Source organism: Camelus ferus, chromosome 11, assembly GCF_009834535.1.
Source record: "Camelus ferus isolate YT-003-E chromosome 11, BCGSAC_Cfer_1.0, whole genome shotgun sequence".
NCBI classification, from domain to species: Eukaryota; Metazoa; Chordata; class Mammalia; order Artiodactyla; family Camelidae; genus Camelus; species Camelus ferus.
Genome location: NC_045706.1, coordinates 35,781,479 through 35,799,580, shown reverse-complemented (window position 1 = coordinate 35,799,580; position 18,102 = coordinate 35,781,479). Strand labels below are relative to the sequence as shown.

The following is an 18,102-nucleotide window of genomic DNA, read 5'->3' as shown; positions in this document are numbered from 1 at the left end:
TTGTTCCAATCCACCTGTGACTTTCAGGAAGGCAGAAATCTTGAACCCCCAATAACTTCTAGCTTCTTGTTTCTTCATCAAATAGGCTCTAATATAAGTATTTTATACATACATATATATATATTTTGTATTTCAAATATAAAACCAGAAAGGCATTGAGAAAAAAAGTGAATCCAAATGTCAACTCTATTTTTCAACTGCTTTGCACACAAAATTTTACTCTTATAAAATTTTACTCTCCCAAATATGAGGACACATTCATAAATGCAGATAAACCACTCAAATCAATTTCTCACAGAAAGTAGATTAATTCTAGCACAGAACTTTCAGGAAATGATTGGAACAAGAATAATAATATGTGTTAGGAGATTAGATGCAAACTCATTTTACTTCTGGTCCAGTGCAAGTCACTATAATTTATAAAGAGCTGATCCAAAGTCTTCCGTTTGTTCCCCAAGTATTTATTGAGCACTTAGCATAACGTCAGGCTAAGCCTTCTGGGCAAAGATGAGTACAGTGCAGTCCCTACTCTCAGGAAGATAGATCGCAGTCTAGTTAGGTAAGCAAATAATTACAGTACTGTCTGCAACGGCAGAGGGATGTACAAGCTTTCCTGAGAGCATTAAGGACATGGCACCTAAGACTGCCCACAGAGAGTATCAAAGGAAGCATCACAGAGCAGACAATGTTTCCATCAAGTCTGGAAGGGTCAACAGGACCATTGTAGTGAGGTAAGATGTGAGAAGAGAAGGGAAGGAAAGGATATTTCAATAGATAAACAACAAGTTCATACTGTTTAGCACAGAGAACTATATTCAATATCTTGTAGTAATGTATTGTGAAAAATAAAACGAAAATGAATATATGTATGTTCCTACATGACTAAAATATTGTGCTGTACACCAGAAACTGACAGCATTGTAAACTGACTATACATATGTGTGTGTATATATATATATGTCTGTATGTATATATAGAGAAGGAAGGAAGGAAGGAAGGAAGGAAGGAAGGAAGGAAGGAAGGAAGAAAAGGCATTTGAAGCCAAGAACCCAGAAATGTAAGAACACGTGAGAATTCCCAGTAGCAGGGGATGTGAATGACACTGGGAGGGGAGCCTGGGAGCTAGTCTTGAAGAGGTGATGTTCATGCTAAGGACTTGGGACTTTATCCTCCCAGCAAGTGGTTTTGCAATTCAACCCCTTGGAATCAGAGATTAATAATAAAATAGCTAACACTTCCTAGGTAGTTATTAAGTGTCAGGAGCCACTTTAAATATGAATACATTTTAAATACTTAATCCTGAAAAACAACCCTATGAAGTAGGAACCAGTATTGTCCTCAATTTTGTAGGTTAGGAAACTAAGACTCAGTTTCCACTGGATGGACGCAGAGGAACAAAAGAGGGGAGCATTTTCATACGGCAGGTTTGGTGTTAAGTACAATTTGAACAAAGTATTCCTTTGCTAAGAAAATAGAGGATGAGGAGACACTGAAGGCAGATTAATGCAAGTTGGCAGAGCTAGAAGAGGTCTCTGGTTTTTTGTTGTTTTGGGGTTTTGTTTTGTGTTTTGCATTATTAGAATGTTATTGTCAGAATGAATGAGGAAAGAGAAGGGAAGGAAATTACACAAAGGAAATGCTGTCACATCCAGCAGACCCTTTCTGGAATCTCTTTGCTATTCCTCCCCTCCACTTCTCCAACATGAGTTACCACCAGTAGCAGTCAGGGTGGAGTACCTGCTGTATGCTGGACCTAACACTACACAGGTGTCCTCATTTCATCTTCACAAGTGCAAGGTCACAGCCTGCCTGTTACCCCAATTCACAAATGAGCAAACTGATGCTGGGGGGAGGAGGATCCATGATTCTTTCCTATAATATTGCCTATAAACTTCATCCACCCAACTTCCAGTTCTCTGCCCCCTTCTTCTCTCAGCCGTTCTCACCTAGATAACCATCCGGAAACCCCTGGAATTTCTTACTGCACAATCTGAGAAGTTGGGAGTACTTAGTCTTGCCTCTCCTTTTCTCCTTTTATATGTTATTTATCTATGTCTAACACTAATCCAGCACTTATTATGTTCCAGGAAGTCTTCCAAAGCCCTTTCAACATATATGCTCACGTGAATATTCACAACGAGCCCAAAAGAAATACTACTGCTTCCTCAGTTGAAGAGCGTGAGTTACCAGGAGCTTAAGGAACCTTCCCAGGGCACACAGTAAGAGGCAGAATGAGGATGTGAACCCAGGAAGTCTAGCTCTGGGGTCTGCATCCCTATTCAAGCTTCATCTTACTTGACTCAACAGAACCTGGCACCCCTGACCATTTACTTGATTCCAAAATCCTTTTCTGACTTGGCTTCCAACCCTACTTCACTCACCTGATTCGCCTCCTACCTTTCTGGCTGCCTCATCTCACTCGCCTTGGCTGGTTCCTCTTTTGTCTCTCTGACTTCCAAAAGTCAGAGTAGTCTAGAGATCAGTCCTTGATCTATTTTCTGCACTCAGTACCTAGACGATCTCATTCAATTTCACAGCTTCACCATCACCTCTATGCAGGTAGCTTCCAAATTAACATCTCCTGTCTGTCAATCTCCCATAGAATTCTGACTCGTACATCTAACAGTGCCCTGAACCTGTTTACATGGCGACCTAATGGGCATCTCAAAATCAACGTGCCTCCAACTGAGCTCCTGCTCTTCTTCCACAAACTCGCTATTCCTCATCTCAGGTAATGGTAACTCTATTCCTCTTGCTGCCCAGGCGAAAAAACTGGATGATATCCTCAAGTTCTCATTTTCCCTCTCACAGTGCATCCAACTTATCTGTAAAATATATTCCACAGTTTGATCGCTTTCACCACCCCCATGGTCATCTCTCTAGTCCACGCCACCCCTATTTCTTTCCTAGATGTTGTAGTGGTCTCTCACAGGTCTCCCTGCTTCTCCCCTAGATCCCTCTAACCAACTGGAGTGAGGCACTGCCTCGAATGCAAAAATGTAAGAGGCATCAAAAACCTCAGTAATCAAGACAAATCATATTTTAGTGCAATATTTTTAAATCAAATTTATACCCACAAATCCATGATGAACAAAATAACAAAATTTTAAATTTAAAAAAAGGGACCAGAATGTAGGCATTACTTGTTTTCCTTGCTTCCCCTCAGTCCCAGCCTTCAGTCCCCTTCAATGTCTCCTCCATGGTGAGAGTGGTCCTGGTAAACTTGTCCATTCTCTGGCTTCGCATCTCAGGGTGAAAGCCAAAGTCCTTACTGTGACCGACAATGCCCTTCATGACCTGGTCTGCCATTATCTCCCTGACCCCAGCTTCCACTTCTCACTCACTCAGCTCTGCCCCCTCCATGTGGGCCTCCTTACTGCTTCACCAACAAGCTCTTACCTCAGGACCCTTACACTTGCCAGGACCTCTTCTTGGAAGGCTCTTCCCCAAATACACCCTTTACTTCACCGAGGTCTCTTCCCTGATTCACTCTATCAGGACTGCACTATCTAAAATTTCTTCCCACCCAACACATATACTCCATGTTATAAATTATCATAAGCACAGTGGACTTTTGGCTTATTTACCTTATTTATTGTTTCTCTCATCGACCATAAAATTCCATGAGATTTTGGGGTGAAGAGGGGTTTGTCCTGTTCTCTGCTATATCCTCAGTGTCTCAAAAAATTCTTGGATGATAGTAGGTACCAGTAACTAATTTCTGAATGAGTAAGTGATAAATGCTTATGAGTGCCCTCCTTGAGCTCCTTGAGCTCCAATGGTCTTAATGCTTGCTCTGTGTAGGTTTTGAATTAGAGGTGTTAAATCAGAAAATGTATTGCAAAACCTTTCTTTCAAACTGACCAAATTTTTTAACAAAAGTTTAACTTGCTTGAGAAAATATTTACCTTGGATTCAAGTTCACCCCTTAGCTTTGGTCAGTGTTGAAAGAGGGTGTTGTTTTTGAGAAATAAACATTGACGATCAAGTTTCTTCTATGGCAAATTCTGAACTTTATTTCTATGTCCTGATTTCCAGTGACTTGATACTATATTGAGATGTCATACAGATTTTCTCAATAATGTCAGGGTGAACCTACATATGATCAAAAGTCCTTTCCGATCTCAAAATATCTTTAGCCACCTTTATTAATAATTAACCAAAACTAAAGTTAGGTTTTGCAAATAAAACTTGTCGTTTCACCATGAATCGCTATCTTTTGATGGAGAAGATGAAGTTCAGCAAAGAGCAAATCTACAACTTGGCTAAAAGGTAATAGACTTTGCCTTCAAACATCTGTAAGACAAGCAAGGCTAACCTTATTAGAACCCAGTCCATCCATGGCCTCCCTGCCCTTACAGGTTAAATCCAGCACTATGGGAGCATGTGAGAGTGTCCTGATGAACTTACAATTCCCAATGTTTGGGAAAAGTGCAAGAGTTAGAATTTGTCTTAAAGGCTAGTTTCTTTCTAAAACCTCAAAATGCCTTTTGTAGCTTTACTTTTTAAGAGGATGTATATAGTTTCATAGGGGTTTCTATGACTGCATCACCAGAAGTTAGGATTATAAACTGAATACAGGTCTTATTTTACCCCTACCTTGAAAGTAGCCACAGAAAGAGTATTTACACTATAAATGTGTCCCTAAAGCTGCATGTCCCAACCTGGATTGCTACATATATATCAAATCACCACTGTCAGAAAATACTTTCTAATTTGTTTTAGCCAAGATATAAAGTTAGGATTTAAAACCAACCAACTAACCAATTTTGCCTTTTGTAAAGTACAGACACAGAAACTGGTGTGTTAACTGAGTTAACCAACTGTCCATAAAACACAAGGAACTATATTCAATATCTTGTAATGATCTATAATGATAAAAATATGAAAAAAATACGTATCTTTGGCTGAATCACTATGCTATCCACCAAAAACTAACACAACATTGTCAATCAACTATATTTCAATAAAAAAAAGAAGGTGGGATGGGTAGAGCTTAGTGGTAGAGCACGTGCTTAGCATGCATGAGGTCCTGGGTCCAATCTCCAGTACCTCCATTGAAGAAAGGAATACCTTCCCCCCCAACACACATACAATGTCCTAAAGCTGGACAGGGAGTGAAGCTGGCATACCAAGAACACTAACTAAATATTTCTTGAGAGAATGAATGAATGAAACTGAATTGACCTGAGTCAGAAGCAAGCAAGAATTATGAGAAAAGCTGAGGGCAGGAATGGCCAGGCTTATCTTCAGGCCATGAAACTGTTCGATCCCTGTAACAGCTAATGAATCATCTCTCTCTGGAAATCTCATTTTTTTCCTATGGTTTTCTACATTATATTGAAAATATTACTTTCTAGATGATGCCTGTCTATTAGCTTGGGAACTTTTTATTCTATTACTTTAATAAACAGAATACTTTGAAGCTGCATTTTATTGAAATGATTATCTCAGCTTCACTGTTGTCACCCAATTTTTTATCCATTTCCTGAATTATTAATGGTCCATTTATTCAGAATATTTAAATGAAAACCAAAGCAGTATAGGAAATCCCAATGCACAGGACAGAGAAGTTTTTAAAGGCCCGATAGTGAAATACATTAGACTTGCATGTGATTCAAAACATTGTAAAACAAGCTTCCTCTGTCTTAGCTAGCAAAGAACATTAAGCACAGAAGTGAAAACCCAGCACAGAACCTTCACTGAATCATTCCCACTCTAACCTAGCAGATCAACACACTCCCCTCTGTACATGGGAGCCTACAGGACCTTGCACCACCATAGCCTGGGATCTTCACCATGGACATGTGCTTGCACTGGGAACCTGTGAATTTGAGCAACTATCACATTTGGAATGGGGTTGAAATATAAAGTATAGATAATAAAATGATGAAATTTCGTACTCATATCCACATACATAAACATGGACATATGTAAATTTTTCTAATTTCCTAGATCTCACAATGGGTTTCATGCCCTCTTGAGTGGTCTGTGTGATATATAATCCAGGTGTCAGTAGGCCCTTCCAACACCATTCAAAAGGATCCATTGTGTTTTGTTAAAACCCATGTGACATTTTTATTACAGAATAATTTGCATAATGACTTCTGCATATCTGACATCAGTACACTCTGGTCTAGAAATTTATCTTTGGAGAATAAGTAGAGAAATGTCTTAGGTAACAGACATAACAGATAAATGAAGCTAAAACCTTCCGGATCTCCAGACCATATCCTCGTTGATTGAATATAGTAACAGTGCTCTCTTTCCACATCTGCAAGGACCATTCTGCATATTCTTTTAATTGGCAAGAACAAATTTGTTTTTGAGCATTTGGTGACATTCTGAGATAATTGGATTGAGAATCACTCATCTGCATTCTAAGTGGAAAAGGATCGTTTTCATTTTTTTCTAAATTTCAACTAAAATTGAACATTTTAAAGGAAAAACTCTTTTAACAAGGACATTTAAGTGACCTTGTTTGTGGGAGTCTGTTAGTTGCTCTAACCTTAATGACTCATTTATAGAGAATGTTTCCTGAAGATGTCCTTCATGAAAAGGACAAGTTTGGACTTGGCAATAGTAATTTACTTGATTTATCTTAAATTTGGTTTCAGTGAGCAACCCTAATTAACCTGATTTTTTGCTGATAATCACCCTCAATGGAATCAAATCACAAATCCGGGGATGGATTGAGCGGCACCCAGAAGGAAGCAGCCCTCCGCGCACTGGTCCAGCGCACAGGATATAGCTTGGTCCAGGTAGGAATTTCTTGTGACATCTGCTGAGACTCACTGCTGAATTCACAGAGCGGTGGGGATATTAGTGGTCCTAAGGTGCACAATGTGATCAGTCAGCTGCGTAACTCTTTAGATGGCTGTTCCTTTCCACGGGGAAAGGAGATTGGATCATTTCAGTTTTGCAGGTGACCTTACAGGTGATGTTCTTTCTACTCTGGGTTATCAACTCAATCTTGCTTGTCATTTGGAAGCAGAGCTATGTTCACAGTCATAAAGACTATCACAGTTTTGAAAGGCCAGTTTAGTATAAGAAAAGGCAGCTGGAATTCATCACTCAAAGCTGTCAGTGAAGTAGAACCAAGCTAATGTTTCAAAAATCAACAGAGAACAAACTACCCAGGAACTGGCCTTAGTTTCCAGAGAGATTTCTGACGACAGATACAAAACAACGTCTAGATGAGGGCTCCAAAGGTTGACTTTTGGTAAGCCCAGCTATTCTAGGATATTTTCTCGTAATAACTACCCAATCAGTTCAGGGTATACAATCATTTATCTCCATGGTCAGCATTTCTGAAAAGAGGAGAAGACATAATATCCTAAAGCTGTCTGTTCATAGTCATTGGTTTTCAAGAATTACCTGTATATTATTATTGTCTTTATGATAACCTCCTTTAGAGAGCTTACGATACATTAAAAACAAACTAATGTTAGACATACAAATTAATTATCTTATTTGAAGAAATAATGTTGCTCTTTTTACAGTGTGACAAAGTATTTTAATTCTCAGCTATAATCTTTCACCCACATACTTTCCTAACTTAACCAAATCTCTGTGCTGTTATGAATACAAAAGTCATTTGTGAATAACAATAAAATATACAGCAGTGTCCTTTATTACATGTTCCTTTGTCAGATCAGTGGAAAACTGAATGTAGTACATTTTGCAACAATCTTCTAAGTCATAGAATGCTTTGTTAGAGACAATATAATGCTCAAAATTATTTCTAATTTTTCATCACACTGAAGCGTATTTAGGCTTTTTTAAGACTTCAGAAAGTATTATCTCATGGTAGACTTCTAAAAGTTTCACTTAGGTCAAAGGAGATACGAAAGTATTACTAGTTTTTAATGCTTAATAAAAGTCTATTTAGGATCATTAATAAACTTTTAAATATCTTCATCTCCAAATTTAATGTGCTTCAAAATGATTGCCTGATTAAAAATCTTTATGCAGTCTTCTCCCACATAAAGGGGTATTTCATAATCCATAGAGAAAATTCTATAGAATTTATAGTATATAAAACAGATCCACTTAAAACAGTAATTTTTTAAAATATATGCTCAGGTACAGTTGGTTGAAAAGAAGGGTTTTTTTTTTCCTTTTGTAATCAGCAGTTTCATACATATTATAAAATCAAAAATGTTTTAAATCAGTTTATCTTTTTAACTTCTTTGTATCTGCAACACTCATGCAAAGACAGTGATGATGGAGAGCATATAAACCCTTTTGAAAAGCAATTTGTCAATATTCATACATAAAGGTATTCCCCTTCTGGGAATAAATCTCTAATGATCTGAAATATAAAGATAAATACATATATAAACCTGTCTAGTGTGACACTATTTCTAATATCTCAACATCATAAACCTCAATGTATAAAAGGAAATTATTAACCATGAATATATCATTACATTCAACAAGCAGAACTTCCTAAGAAATAATCCTAAAACAATATATGTTGTCCATTTAATTTTATTCTGGGCTCAGGTTCTTTCTTTTCCCTCAGTTGAAATTCAGGGCAGGTCTCATGACTTTTCTGGTAACTTTCATCTAATAAAAGCTCCTCTACTAAATAATTAATATGTCAAGTCCAGGATAATAAAAATGTAACTTCATTCAAAGTTAAAGCTATTTCCCTTCCCCAAATATGTCAGGGTGGAGGGCAATTTCTATTTTTTTCTCCTTTATGCTTTCAGGAAGCATAATTTCCTACACCGGTTTACTAACTAGAATTCCTGACTCAGCTGAAGCATAAGAGGAGAGGGGACAGGGACGTTTTTACTTAACTGACACTGCTGTTGGGCTCTGGGCCCGGCAGGTGTAAAGCCCTGGGATCCTCTGTAGGATCATCAAAGTCACCTTCACTCCGTCGCCAGGGTCTCTCACCTTGCTACACTCTGCTCTGGCTGGCCACTTTCCTGGGCCTCAGTCTCCTCATTCAGAGCTCTCTTTGACACTCCAAGCATCCCTCTCGGAGAAGACGGAAGATAACCCCTGATTCTTACATCTGGCCAAACTCTAGTCCCCTGGAAACACACATTCTGACCCAGTGAAACCCGGAGGGGCAGGTGACACAAAGCAGCCACCTCTCCTCAGCACCGTCAAAACAGCCGGCCAACCTGTCGCTCTCAGTAGGTATTTCGGGAGTGAGCTGGACCCACCAGCCTCGTGTGTTCCCAGCTGCAGGGCACACATCTCAAGCTCTATGCAATGCTTCCTTACTCCCCTCTCTCACTTTAGGTGAACTGAGAAGCTCCTCAAAATTCCTCCCCATTAGTGGGAACCAGGATTTACAACACACTAGTAATGGTCTCCGAGTATCTATGAATAAACACCAAAAATTCCTCTCAAACTCTTCAATATTTTTTCTAAACTCAGGGTTGGGGAGCGGTAGGGTAGTTTTCTAAACTCAGGAATGGGGAAGGGTGTTCAGTTAAGAATACAAAACAGTTAAACAGCTCCCTGCTACCTCTTTGTGCTGCTTGGTGGTCCAGGGATAGTGTCATACCCAAACGAGAGACCAGAAGAATCCCATTCCATCTTAAAATTCTTAAAAATTTACAAATGAAATAATATCAGTCATTAGGTGACCATTTAGAAAATTCTGCAGGACAGAAAACTTGTAACATATTAGAGCTATGTAAAAAGCTTACAAATAACAAAATACATTTAAAAGAGACAAACAGCAATGGAGATCATTTCATAAACCTAATTATTTAAGAACATTTGCATTATGAAGGAAAAAAACCAATAGGGCTATTTTACCTTTATAATTTAAAAATGTTTTCAAATAAAAACCCCTAAAAATTTATGGGCCACCTGAATATTGCTTTGATCTTATATATTCAATTACATTCAAAAGATAATAATAGTGATGATTTAGATCACAAGTTAATGACAATAACAAAATAGTAAATATTTATCAGGTACTTACATGCTAACTGCTTTGTATCTATTAATTCATTTAATCCCAACAACAAACCTATGAGGTAGCTGCTGTGATCATCTCCAATTTCCAGATAAGGAAAACAAGGCACAAAGAAAGTTAGGTTGCCTACCCAAGATTTATAGGCTATGCAATTGGCCAAAACTTTCAGCAAGATTTACAGAACTAAGAGTTGTGATAATGTTATCTTTAAGATTGAAATTCTAGAGATTACTATGTCAGAGCATGCTAAAAATATTTTGTTGAGCCTAAACTTTGTAAAATGATTCACTGTAAATAATTCTTATTTGTTAGCAGAACTACTGGATCAGAAATTTTCTAGTAATACAGAAACTTAAAATTCTGAAACCTAGCTATCTAGATCTACATCCTCCAATCACATGTAAATATATACATAATTCAGCTCAATCATTTTGAATCATTGGAAAATCCCTTCTGATTTTGGCGGCAAAGAGTAGAAAATCACCCAAGACTTCAAATCAGTGACCTATAATTTAACCTAGTCTCTATTATACACAACTACGGACTTGAACACATCCCTTAACTGCCCTTGGCCTTAATTTCCCAGAAGGTCGGGCAGGAACTACCCTGTCTCTGAGTCACAATTCTGTGATTCTAGCATCTGTTCAATCTAGTCATTGGTCAGCAAACTGGACTAACTAGAAGAGGAAACCAGCATGTCTTGAGACACAGCTTCAAACTCTGCAGTTTAGGAAAAATCCTTTAGCTTTGTCAATATTTCAGTCCTACTCTGGACTAGAGAAAATATTAATACAATCATCAAGAAAAAGATCAACACCAGGTTTACTTTTTAAAAAAATCTCTGTACAAAAATGAAGATAAGCATTTTAATACAATTCAGGGAGCAAATCCATCAAATGACATTTTTAAATGTTGTGGTATTTGCTAAGTTAGGGTTTGAAGGGTCTGCTTCTGCCGTATCTTTGCAGTCTCTGATATTGAATGCTGAATACTTGCAAAACAAGAATTCAAAAAATAGAGGGTGACTAATTTATGCCCTCTTATCACTGGCAGGACAAATAAAGCTGTCAAAAATAGAATTTTGCAGGTTACTTAATAACACGAGTCAGTCTTTTATATCCAAACTGATGCAATAAAACATGCTTGTGAGGGGTTGGAAATACGCTTTGTGGTATTATTTTTTAATAATAGTTGGCTACCTTCAGACATCGACAGCTAAAATTTTTATCAAAGAAACATCAAAGAATCAAAGAACCTTAATGCAATACTCTGCATGTGTAGAGGTTCAATAAATATTATTGATAAAAATTGTGTAACGCTGACAAATTAAACTTTCAACTCAGTTGCATTATGCCACATAGAAAGATTTAGAAGTGTGCCGCAACGTTAGCTTGTAAACAGTCTTTGCCTCCAGGCAGTGGCATTATGTGTGGGGCTTTTTTTCCCTACTTTTTCACTCTTAACTGTACTTCCCAGATTTTGCAAAACTGCCAAATAATTCTTTTGAGAATCAAAGAAAAAAAAATCCCTTTATGATTATCCTGTCCTCCAGAATGCATTACTGACATGGGGCATCAACTCTGTGACATGTGATGCTCCTTCCTTCTGGAATTTTCTCCTTAAAACTAGGAAAGTACATCTTCATAGGTGAACATTTTCATAAAACTTTCCACCCAATGTAGATTCAGTTTACATCGGTTTTAATTCTACCACAACTAAAGCTAATATATGTTTAATAAACGTCACCCTCAAGTAATCTGAATTTTTTAAAAGTAAACTTGGGATACTTATAATTTTAAGTGATTTAAAATAGGGTGTGTATTAACACAGTTTGTCCAAGTATTCTATTGATAATCTATTTTCTAAAAATCATTACAACACAAATATTTATGTGGTGTGAGAGCACCATTGCTTGCTTAATCAGGTGGTTGTCCTTAACAAAGAGGTTTTTTTGTTGCTGTTTTTATTTTTCTGTTTTGTTTCCTTGATCCCTATTATTGAACACAGTGTGTTAACGTTAGGCCTTGGGATTACAGAAGTATAAGGTGTAACAGCTGACCTAAAATACATATAAATTATGAAAGTGAAAATTAATTTATCCAAAATAAAAGAGAACAACATAAGACTGCATTAAATGAACAATACAGCTGTGGGGGCTACTTTTCTGTTTAGAGTCTTAAAACGGACTATACTCTGACCAAAGGAATGAGGACAAATATTTCAACATAAGGATGTTCAGCATAGTGAAATTTATAATGTTTAAAAATATTGGACATATCCTAAATGTCCAATAAAATATCACTAGATATATAAAATATGTTACCCTTATATTTCCAAATTATATAGTTGTATAATACTGTGATTTCAAAGAAAGACATGGAGAAATGTCCCAATTTTGATGTTTAGTTAAAACTCAGAATGCAAAACTGTATATATCAGTTTACAAATTAAATTTTAAGTAATTATTCACAAAAAATATTGGACGATAATAAAGTGTAATCTCTGATGAGGGTAGTTTTCTCTTCCTTGTGTTTTTACTTAATTTCAAACTTTCTATAATAGCTATGGATAATTTTTAATTTAAGAAAAATATCTCATGAGGTAGAAAAATTTCTAAGATACATTCAATCAGGAATAGAAAAGTTGGGAAAATTTTATGAAAAATACTTCATTACTGAAGCTGAGTGACAGGTGCCTGGGTTCATTAGGCTAGTCTTTCTAATTTTTATGTATCTGTTCTATCTGTATTTAATATTGATATAACCCAACCGTTTTATTTTACAGTTGGCAAACAAGCCCCAGAGTTATACAATTCAGGAGAGACATAAGTCAGAGGTCAGCAAACTGACCCATGACTCAAATGTGGCCACAACCTGTTTCTGCAGTGATTGCAGGCTAGGAGTGGTTCTCACAGTTTCAAAGCATTGTTTTTTCAAATCCTAAAATATCAACTATCTAGCCTTTTACAGAAAAAGCTTGCTAACACCCAATTCTTATTCTTAATCTAGTACTCTATGTTAGAAGTTAATGTGCAGTTTTTAAAGAAAACATCCTATAACACAGATGGGTGTTTGAGATTCCTTAAAGGAAGTAGAAACATCACTCCTTGTCCTACCCACTCATACCAACTGAAGCCTGAACACTCATTCATTCAGTTATTCATTCACTGATCAGTTTCACAAAGAGAGATCTGGTTCCTGCCTTCATGAAAATTACTCAAGGGAAGACAGAAAACAGAAATAAAATAATTACAGATCAAAGTAAGTGTTACGAATGTCATAAGTCAGGTGGAATGACAGAATGGCAGGTGGCCTTCTTCAGATAAGATGACATAGAAGCTGAGATTTGGAGGATAAGGGCAAACAAACCTTGCAAAGAGCCAAGGACAAAACAGCATCCTTGGCAGAAAGGACCCCTTGGGTGGAACCATTAATTGGTACCAGAATGTCCGTAAAATACACAACACCTCTCAGCAGTGAAGGCACTAGTAGGCCTTAGTTTCAAAGATTCATTAAGATTACAGGCAGATAAATAAGAAGTAAGTGCGCTTCATCCTGCTCTTCCTTTTTCAATCAGCCATCAGTCTGTTCCTGGGAATAATTCCCTCAAACTAGGAACAAAATACAGACTTTAATTCCTATTTCTCAAATTGAGCTTTCTATGAGTATTCTCTTATTTGGAGTTTCAATGTAACCACATATTTTAATTTTAATTTACTAATTCCTCAATACATACAAGCCATAAGATACAAAGGAAGGCATTAGATCAATGTAAATCTGATTAGGATACCATCCCTCTGCTAAGTGTGCCTCAAATTAACCTCCCCATTTCTGGTTTGGTATAATGTGCTTTAGTAACTTTCCCTGGGTATTTCTCAAATTGCAATTTTTTTCTACAAATAATGCAGCAAAAAAATAAGTTACTAAGGATCCCAGAGTTGACAGTCGGCTTCAACTAAACCAGCTCAGCGAGCTGCAGATGGAGGAACACTGTGGCATTCACATTCTTGTCTAACTACCACACAAAAATCCTAGGGACAGGAATAGGAATTTGACTTCATGATAAAATATAGCTCTTGGGTCCTACTTTTTCTTCTATTGCCTGTTCTCACCACCTGTTTATGTCCCAAGGACGTAGGTCATTCACCAAAAGCATGAACACTGATTCTTTAAATAGGTGGCACTAAGCATGGAACAGGATGGGACCAGTAGATCATCACAGGCATGTGTTTCTCTAAGCTGATCACTCCAGGCACCTACAGGTTAACTTTATTTTCAAGCTCCTAAGAAGCCTTGCTCCTTCTAGCCAGAAATGCCACAGCCTGGAGTGGAAGCCTTCCAAACGAGGGAGTGGCTCTATGAATCCTTCTGTGCGTGTTGTGTGTACCTGACACGTGATGGGAAATTCAGCAGCCCAAGAAATAGAAATGCATTCCAGGAACAATTTTCAAACAGCAATGAATTTCTCCTTAAATAGCCTAATAGAGAGTTGGTTACCATGTGAGGTCTTCAATGTAAGGTTTCAAATTTTCGCAAAATATGAACTATAGTCCTTTCCCTTAAACTAAAAGAATCTGTTGTGTTTCATCTTATCAGCCTAAAACTTGGTGTGAATTTCATGACTCAAATACACAGAAGCACTAATGGCGATTTTGGACTTTAGATTTTGTTTGCAGGCAACTTCAGGATTTTTCAAATTACTGGCTTAATAATGATCAGCAACCAAAAATAAGTGGCTCTTGATCTTCAGAAACTAAAATATTATTATGAAATGCAAAGATAGGGCTAGGGAGAAAAATGTGAGATCACAGAGCCATACAATCCTGAATTTGGGTAGGACTTCAGCAGCTGAGATCTTTTTTTTTTAAAAACATTGTTTCAGAGGTGCAGGGTGGAGAGCTAAAGTGATGTACATTGACAGAGCATTAAACAACCTTGAATTTTATAGTGAGAGAATTGCTCCATTTTCAATTCTCTTTAAAGCTTTCTGATGAGGAAAGTTAGTTGTTGGAGGCACATCTTAAACACCTCTCCAACCCCTGCTAATCTTTTTAAACAGAGAGCGGAACTAGGGCTCAGAGATTTTAGTAGACAACAAAGTCTGGTTAAAATTTGATTATGATTTCTTTCTTTGGTAGTTGTTTTCATAATGACCTTCCATTTGTGGGAAGTGACACTGATACTCCACTTATGAGAACGAGATATATATGTATGTGTGTGTATATATATATATATATATTTTTTGCCTAAGTTTTAAGAAAGTGAATCAATTCAAAGAAAGTCATTAAGTAATTAATGGAATGGTATCAAATGGATATGCAATTGGAGACACTGATTTTTAAAATCTTTCCAACATTCCCTTTAAGAACCCTATTGACTAACTCAGACCAGTCTATGAACATTTTTCCACATTTAAATACAGTGAAAGTCAGCCTCCCTTTCCCATGCATCCTAATACCCCCACAAGACCTCTGAAATCACCTAGTCATTCTTTATAAGTGAAAATTTTGAAGTCAGGAAAGATTGAATGCCTTGCTGATTCCCTCAGCTTGTGAGAAAGTCATGGGAGTGTGGTACAGAGAGTAATTACGGAGCAGCTTTCATCTAGTTATTTCTTAGATGGAATTTATAGGTTCCTGTAGATTGGAGCAGGGTGACAAGACACATGCCCAGAGCCAGAAGGGAGCATGAACACGGCAAATCCTGGTCTCGAAATAATACATGCTTTGCAGTCTATCATTAGTCACCTTCATGGCAAATATGAACAGAGGGTCTTAGGAGTAAATTGGCATTTCACTTGGTCTCTCATGTAGAAACACATACACTCCAAAAAGAGGTTTTTCTGATTTCTAATTTTGTGTAAGGATATTTCTGAATTTAATATTCCCATGAATTGGCCAAAAACTTACAAGAAGCTTTATAAAATATGAGTTATTTTTAAAAGTCTGTTTGCTTTTTAATACTTCAATGACTGAGATTCTGACTTCCTAAAGAGTGGTTGTCACACATAATTCTTAAAGGTAAAGGGAAAATATTAGAAGATGGTATTATTCACTGCATCATTTGATAACAAATTAGTTCTACCTCCCCAAGACAACTAATAACCTGAAATGAAATTAGGACTATTTTCCTAAGCAATAGGCCTTCAGCAGTCAGTCTTCCAAAGTGACACAGGAACATGACTCATAATTTGCTAATAGTTGTTTTCATGGACAAACCATACTATACATCTTTTTAAGATCAAATGTGAGGGCTTTGTGAAGGAAGACAAAGGTAAATTTTCAAGAGCCAAAATCCATTGCATCTTTGTGATTTTTGTCACAAATACATGTTACCAACAATAATATTTATTTAGAATTCACTAAATAACTTAAGTAGAAATACTGAGATTTTGAAGTAGACTTTTTCTCACTTAAGTAATATGGAGAGGTTTTATGTGATAATTACATTTTTCCAATGTACAATAGAATAAAAGCACAACTATTAAAATAAAACATTGGTCTATAAATTACCTAATACTACTTCACATACCACATTTTGAGAAACTCGAGGCTGCATGAAAAAGTTAAATCTATATTTGTGTATTATGTTCACGCCCTCACTTTTCCTCTTTGTTTCTAACTATAGTTCCACATTTCTACACATCCCAACATTCCACTTATTCAGTTTTTGTATCACAACTGTTACTGTTCTTCATATTTTTAGAAAAATATCTGGCATTTATATTGTCTATGCCTTTCAAAGATTGTAAAAAAAAAATAGCTAATAAGGGTAATGCCAACTTCTACAATATATAAGTTAAATAAATCCTGCCTTCTAGAAATTCTCAGCCTAAAATAGATTTTACCACCACAAAGTCACTGACCTTAATAAGATGTGCAGGTAAGCAAACAACAGCCCAAAACTTTCATGTAGAAGTAACAAAACAAATATTCGCTACAGCACCGTCTGTTTTCCTTAGACAACAATGTGATAAGCAGCCCGAAGGTAAAATCACATCTAACAGGACTCTGGGTACATCTTGTTTAAGGATCCTTAGATCTGCCTTGAAACCTATCCCATATTGGGATACACAGGTGGTGTACAGGTGGGAAGTTATAGAAATAATGTCAAATAAAGAATTTAATTCAAGCTCCCAAGGAACTTAATTCAAGCTCACAAATCTACATCTGGGAAAATATGGTATTAATTTATGAGCTGCAATAGACAACAGTTCTCAATGCACTGCCATCAACTGTTAGGAAAGTCCAAGGAGTCCGGCCATAGAACCACTGTTCTGGGTACGGCCCAGGTGACTGGCATGCTTGTGGAGACTAGAAATGCCACCCAGCGTGAACAGATCGTCCAGCACCTGAGCGAACAGGAGCAGAAATAAATACAAATATAGTCAACTGAAAAATGGGTAGGAGAACATCTGAAAGCAGTTTAGTAAGGAAACAGAAACGATTTCTTCCCTCTTAGCAAGAAAAAAACAAAAGACCAAAGAGAACCACAAAGATGATCACAGATTTGGAATATAAAGTTTCCAAAGAACCATTAAATGAATTGAAATTACTACTCAGGAAAACAGACTCAATGAGGGTTCATTAATTAGTGTCCTTCTAGTTTATAAACAGGCTTGTTTATAGGAGATGGCAAACCATCTGGCTGTCCATGTTTGATAAAGCTGAACCAGAAAGCAGGTGTGACACGCAGCATACAGAATTTTGAGGCTAGTAAACCTGAGAAGAAAAGTCATCACTCACGACTTCTGAACAGTATACACACCAAGAAATTTACCACACTGAAAACCAGAGGACCTTTAGGCCAGTGTTTTCTGCAATTAATGAAACCAGTGTAACTTCAGGCAAGTCACATAATATCTCTGGATTTAGTTTCCTCATCTGTAAGATGAGCATATCGGGATAATATTAAAAAAAAAAAGTAAAACTGTTATACAAGCACTGACTCAGGATTCAAATTCTGTCTTCATCAATTACGGCTTGTAGGGCTTTGGACACATTCTGTGCCTTGGATTTCTCATCTACAAAATGTAAGTAATAGTAGCATCATCCTCATAGGTTATGTTGAGAAGATTAAATGAATTAATACATGGAAAACACTTAGCATACACTGACGCAGGGTTAGCTGCTACTTTTTGCCGCTGTTAGTATT

The 18,102-nt window shown here is 36.9% G+C and overlaps 1 protein-coding gene across 12 annotated transcripts in view; it reads left to right on the top strand.

The window, feature by feature from the left end:
- A1CF (APOBEC1 complementation factor) overlaps positions 1 to 18,102 on the top strand; it is an 81,051-nt gene that overhangs the window by 21,170 nt on the left and 41,779 nt on the right. For 7 of the 12 annotated variants that reach the window (XM_032491421.1, XM_032491420.1, XM_032491418.1 and 4 more), the window contains exon 2: positions 6,618 to 6,761. The exons of 1 other annotated variant lie outside the window; for it this stretch is intronic. In XM_032491421.1, coding sequence (XP_032347312.1) covers positions 6,663 to 6,761 — 99 coding nt within the window. In that variant the 5' untranslated portion in view covers positions 6,618 to 6,662. Of the gene's footprint in view, positions 1 to 2,161; positions 2,179 to 2,602; positions 2,732 to 6,617; positions 6,762 to 18,102 lie in introns of those variants that run through there. 4 more of the 12 variants (XM_032491423.1, XM_032491425.1, XM_032491416.1 and 1 more) reach the window with 3 other exon arrangements.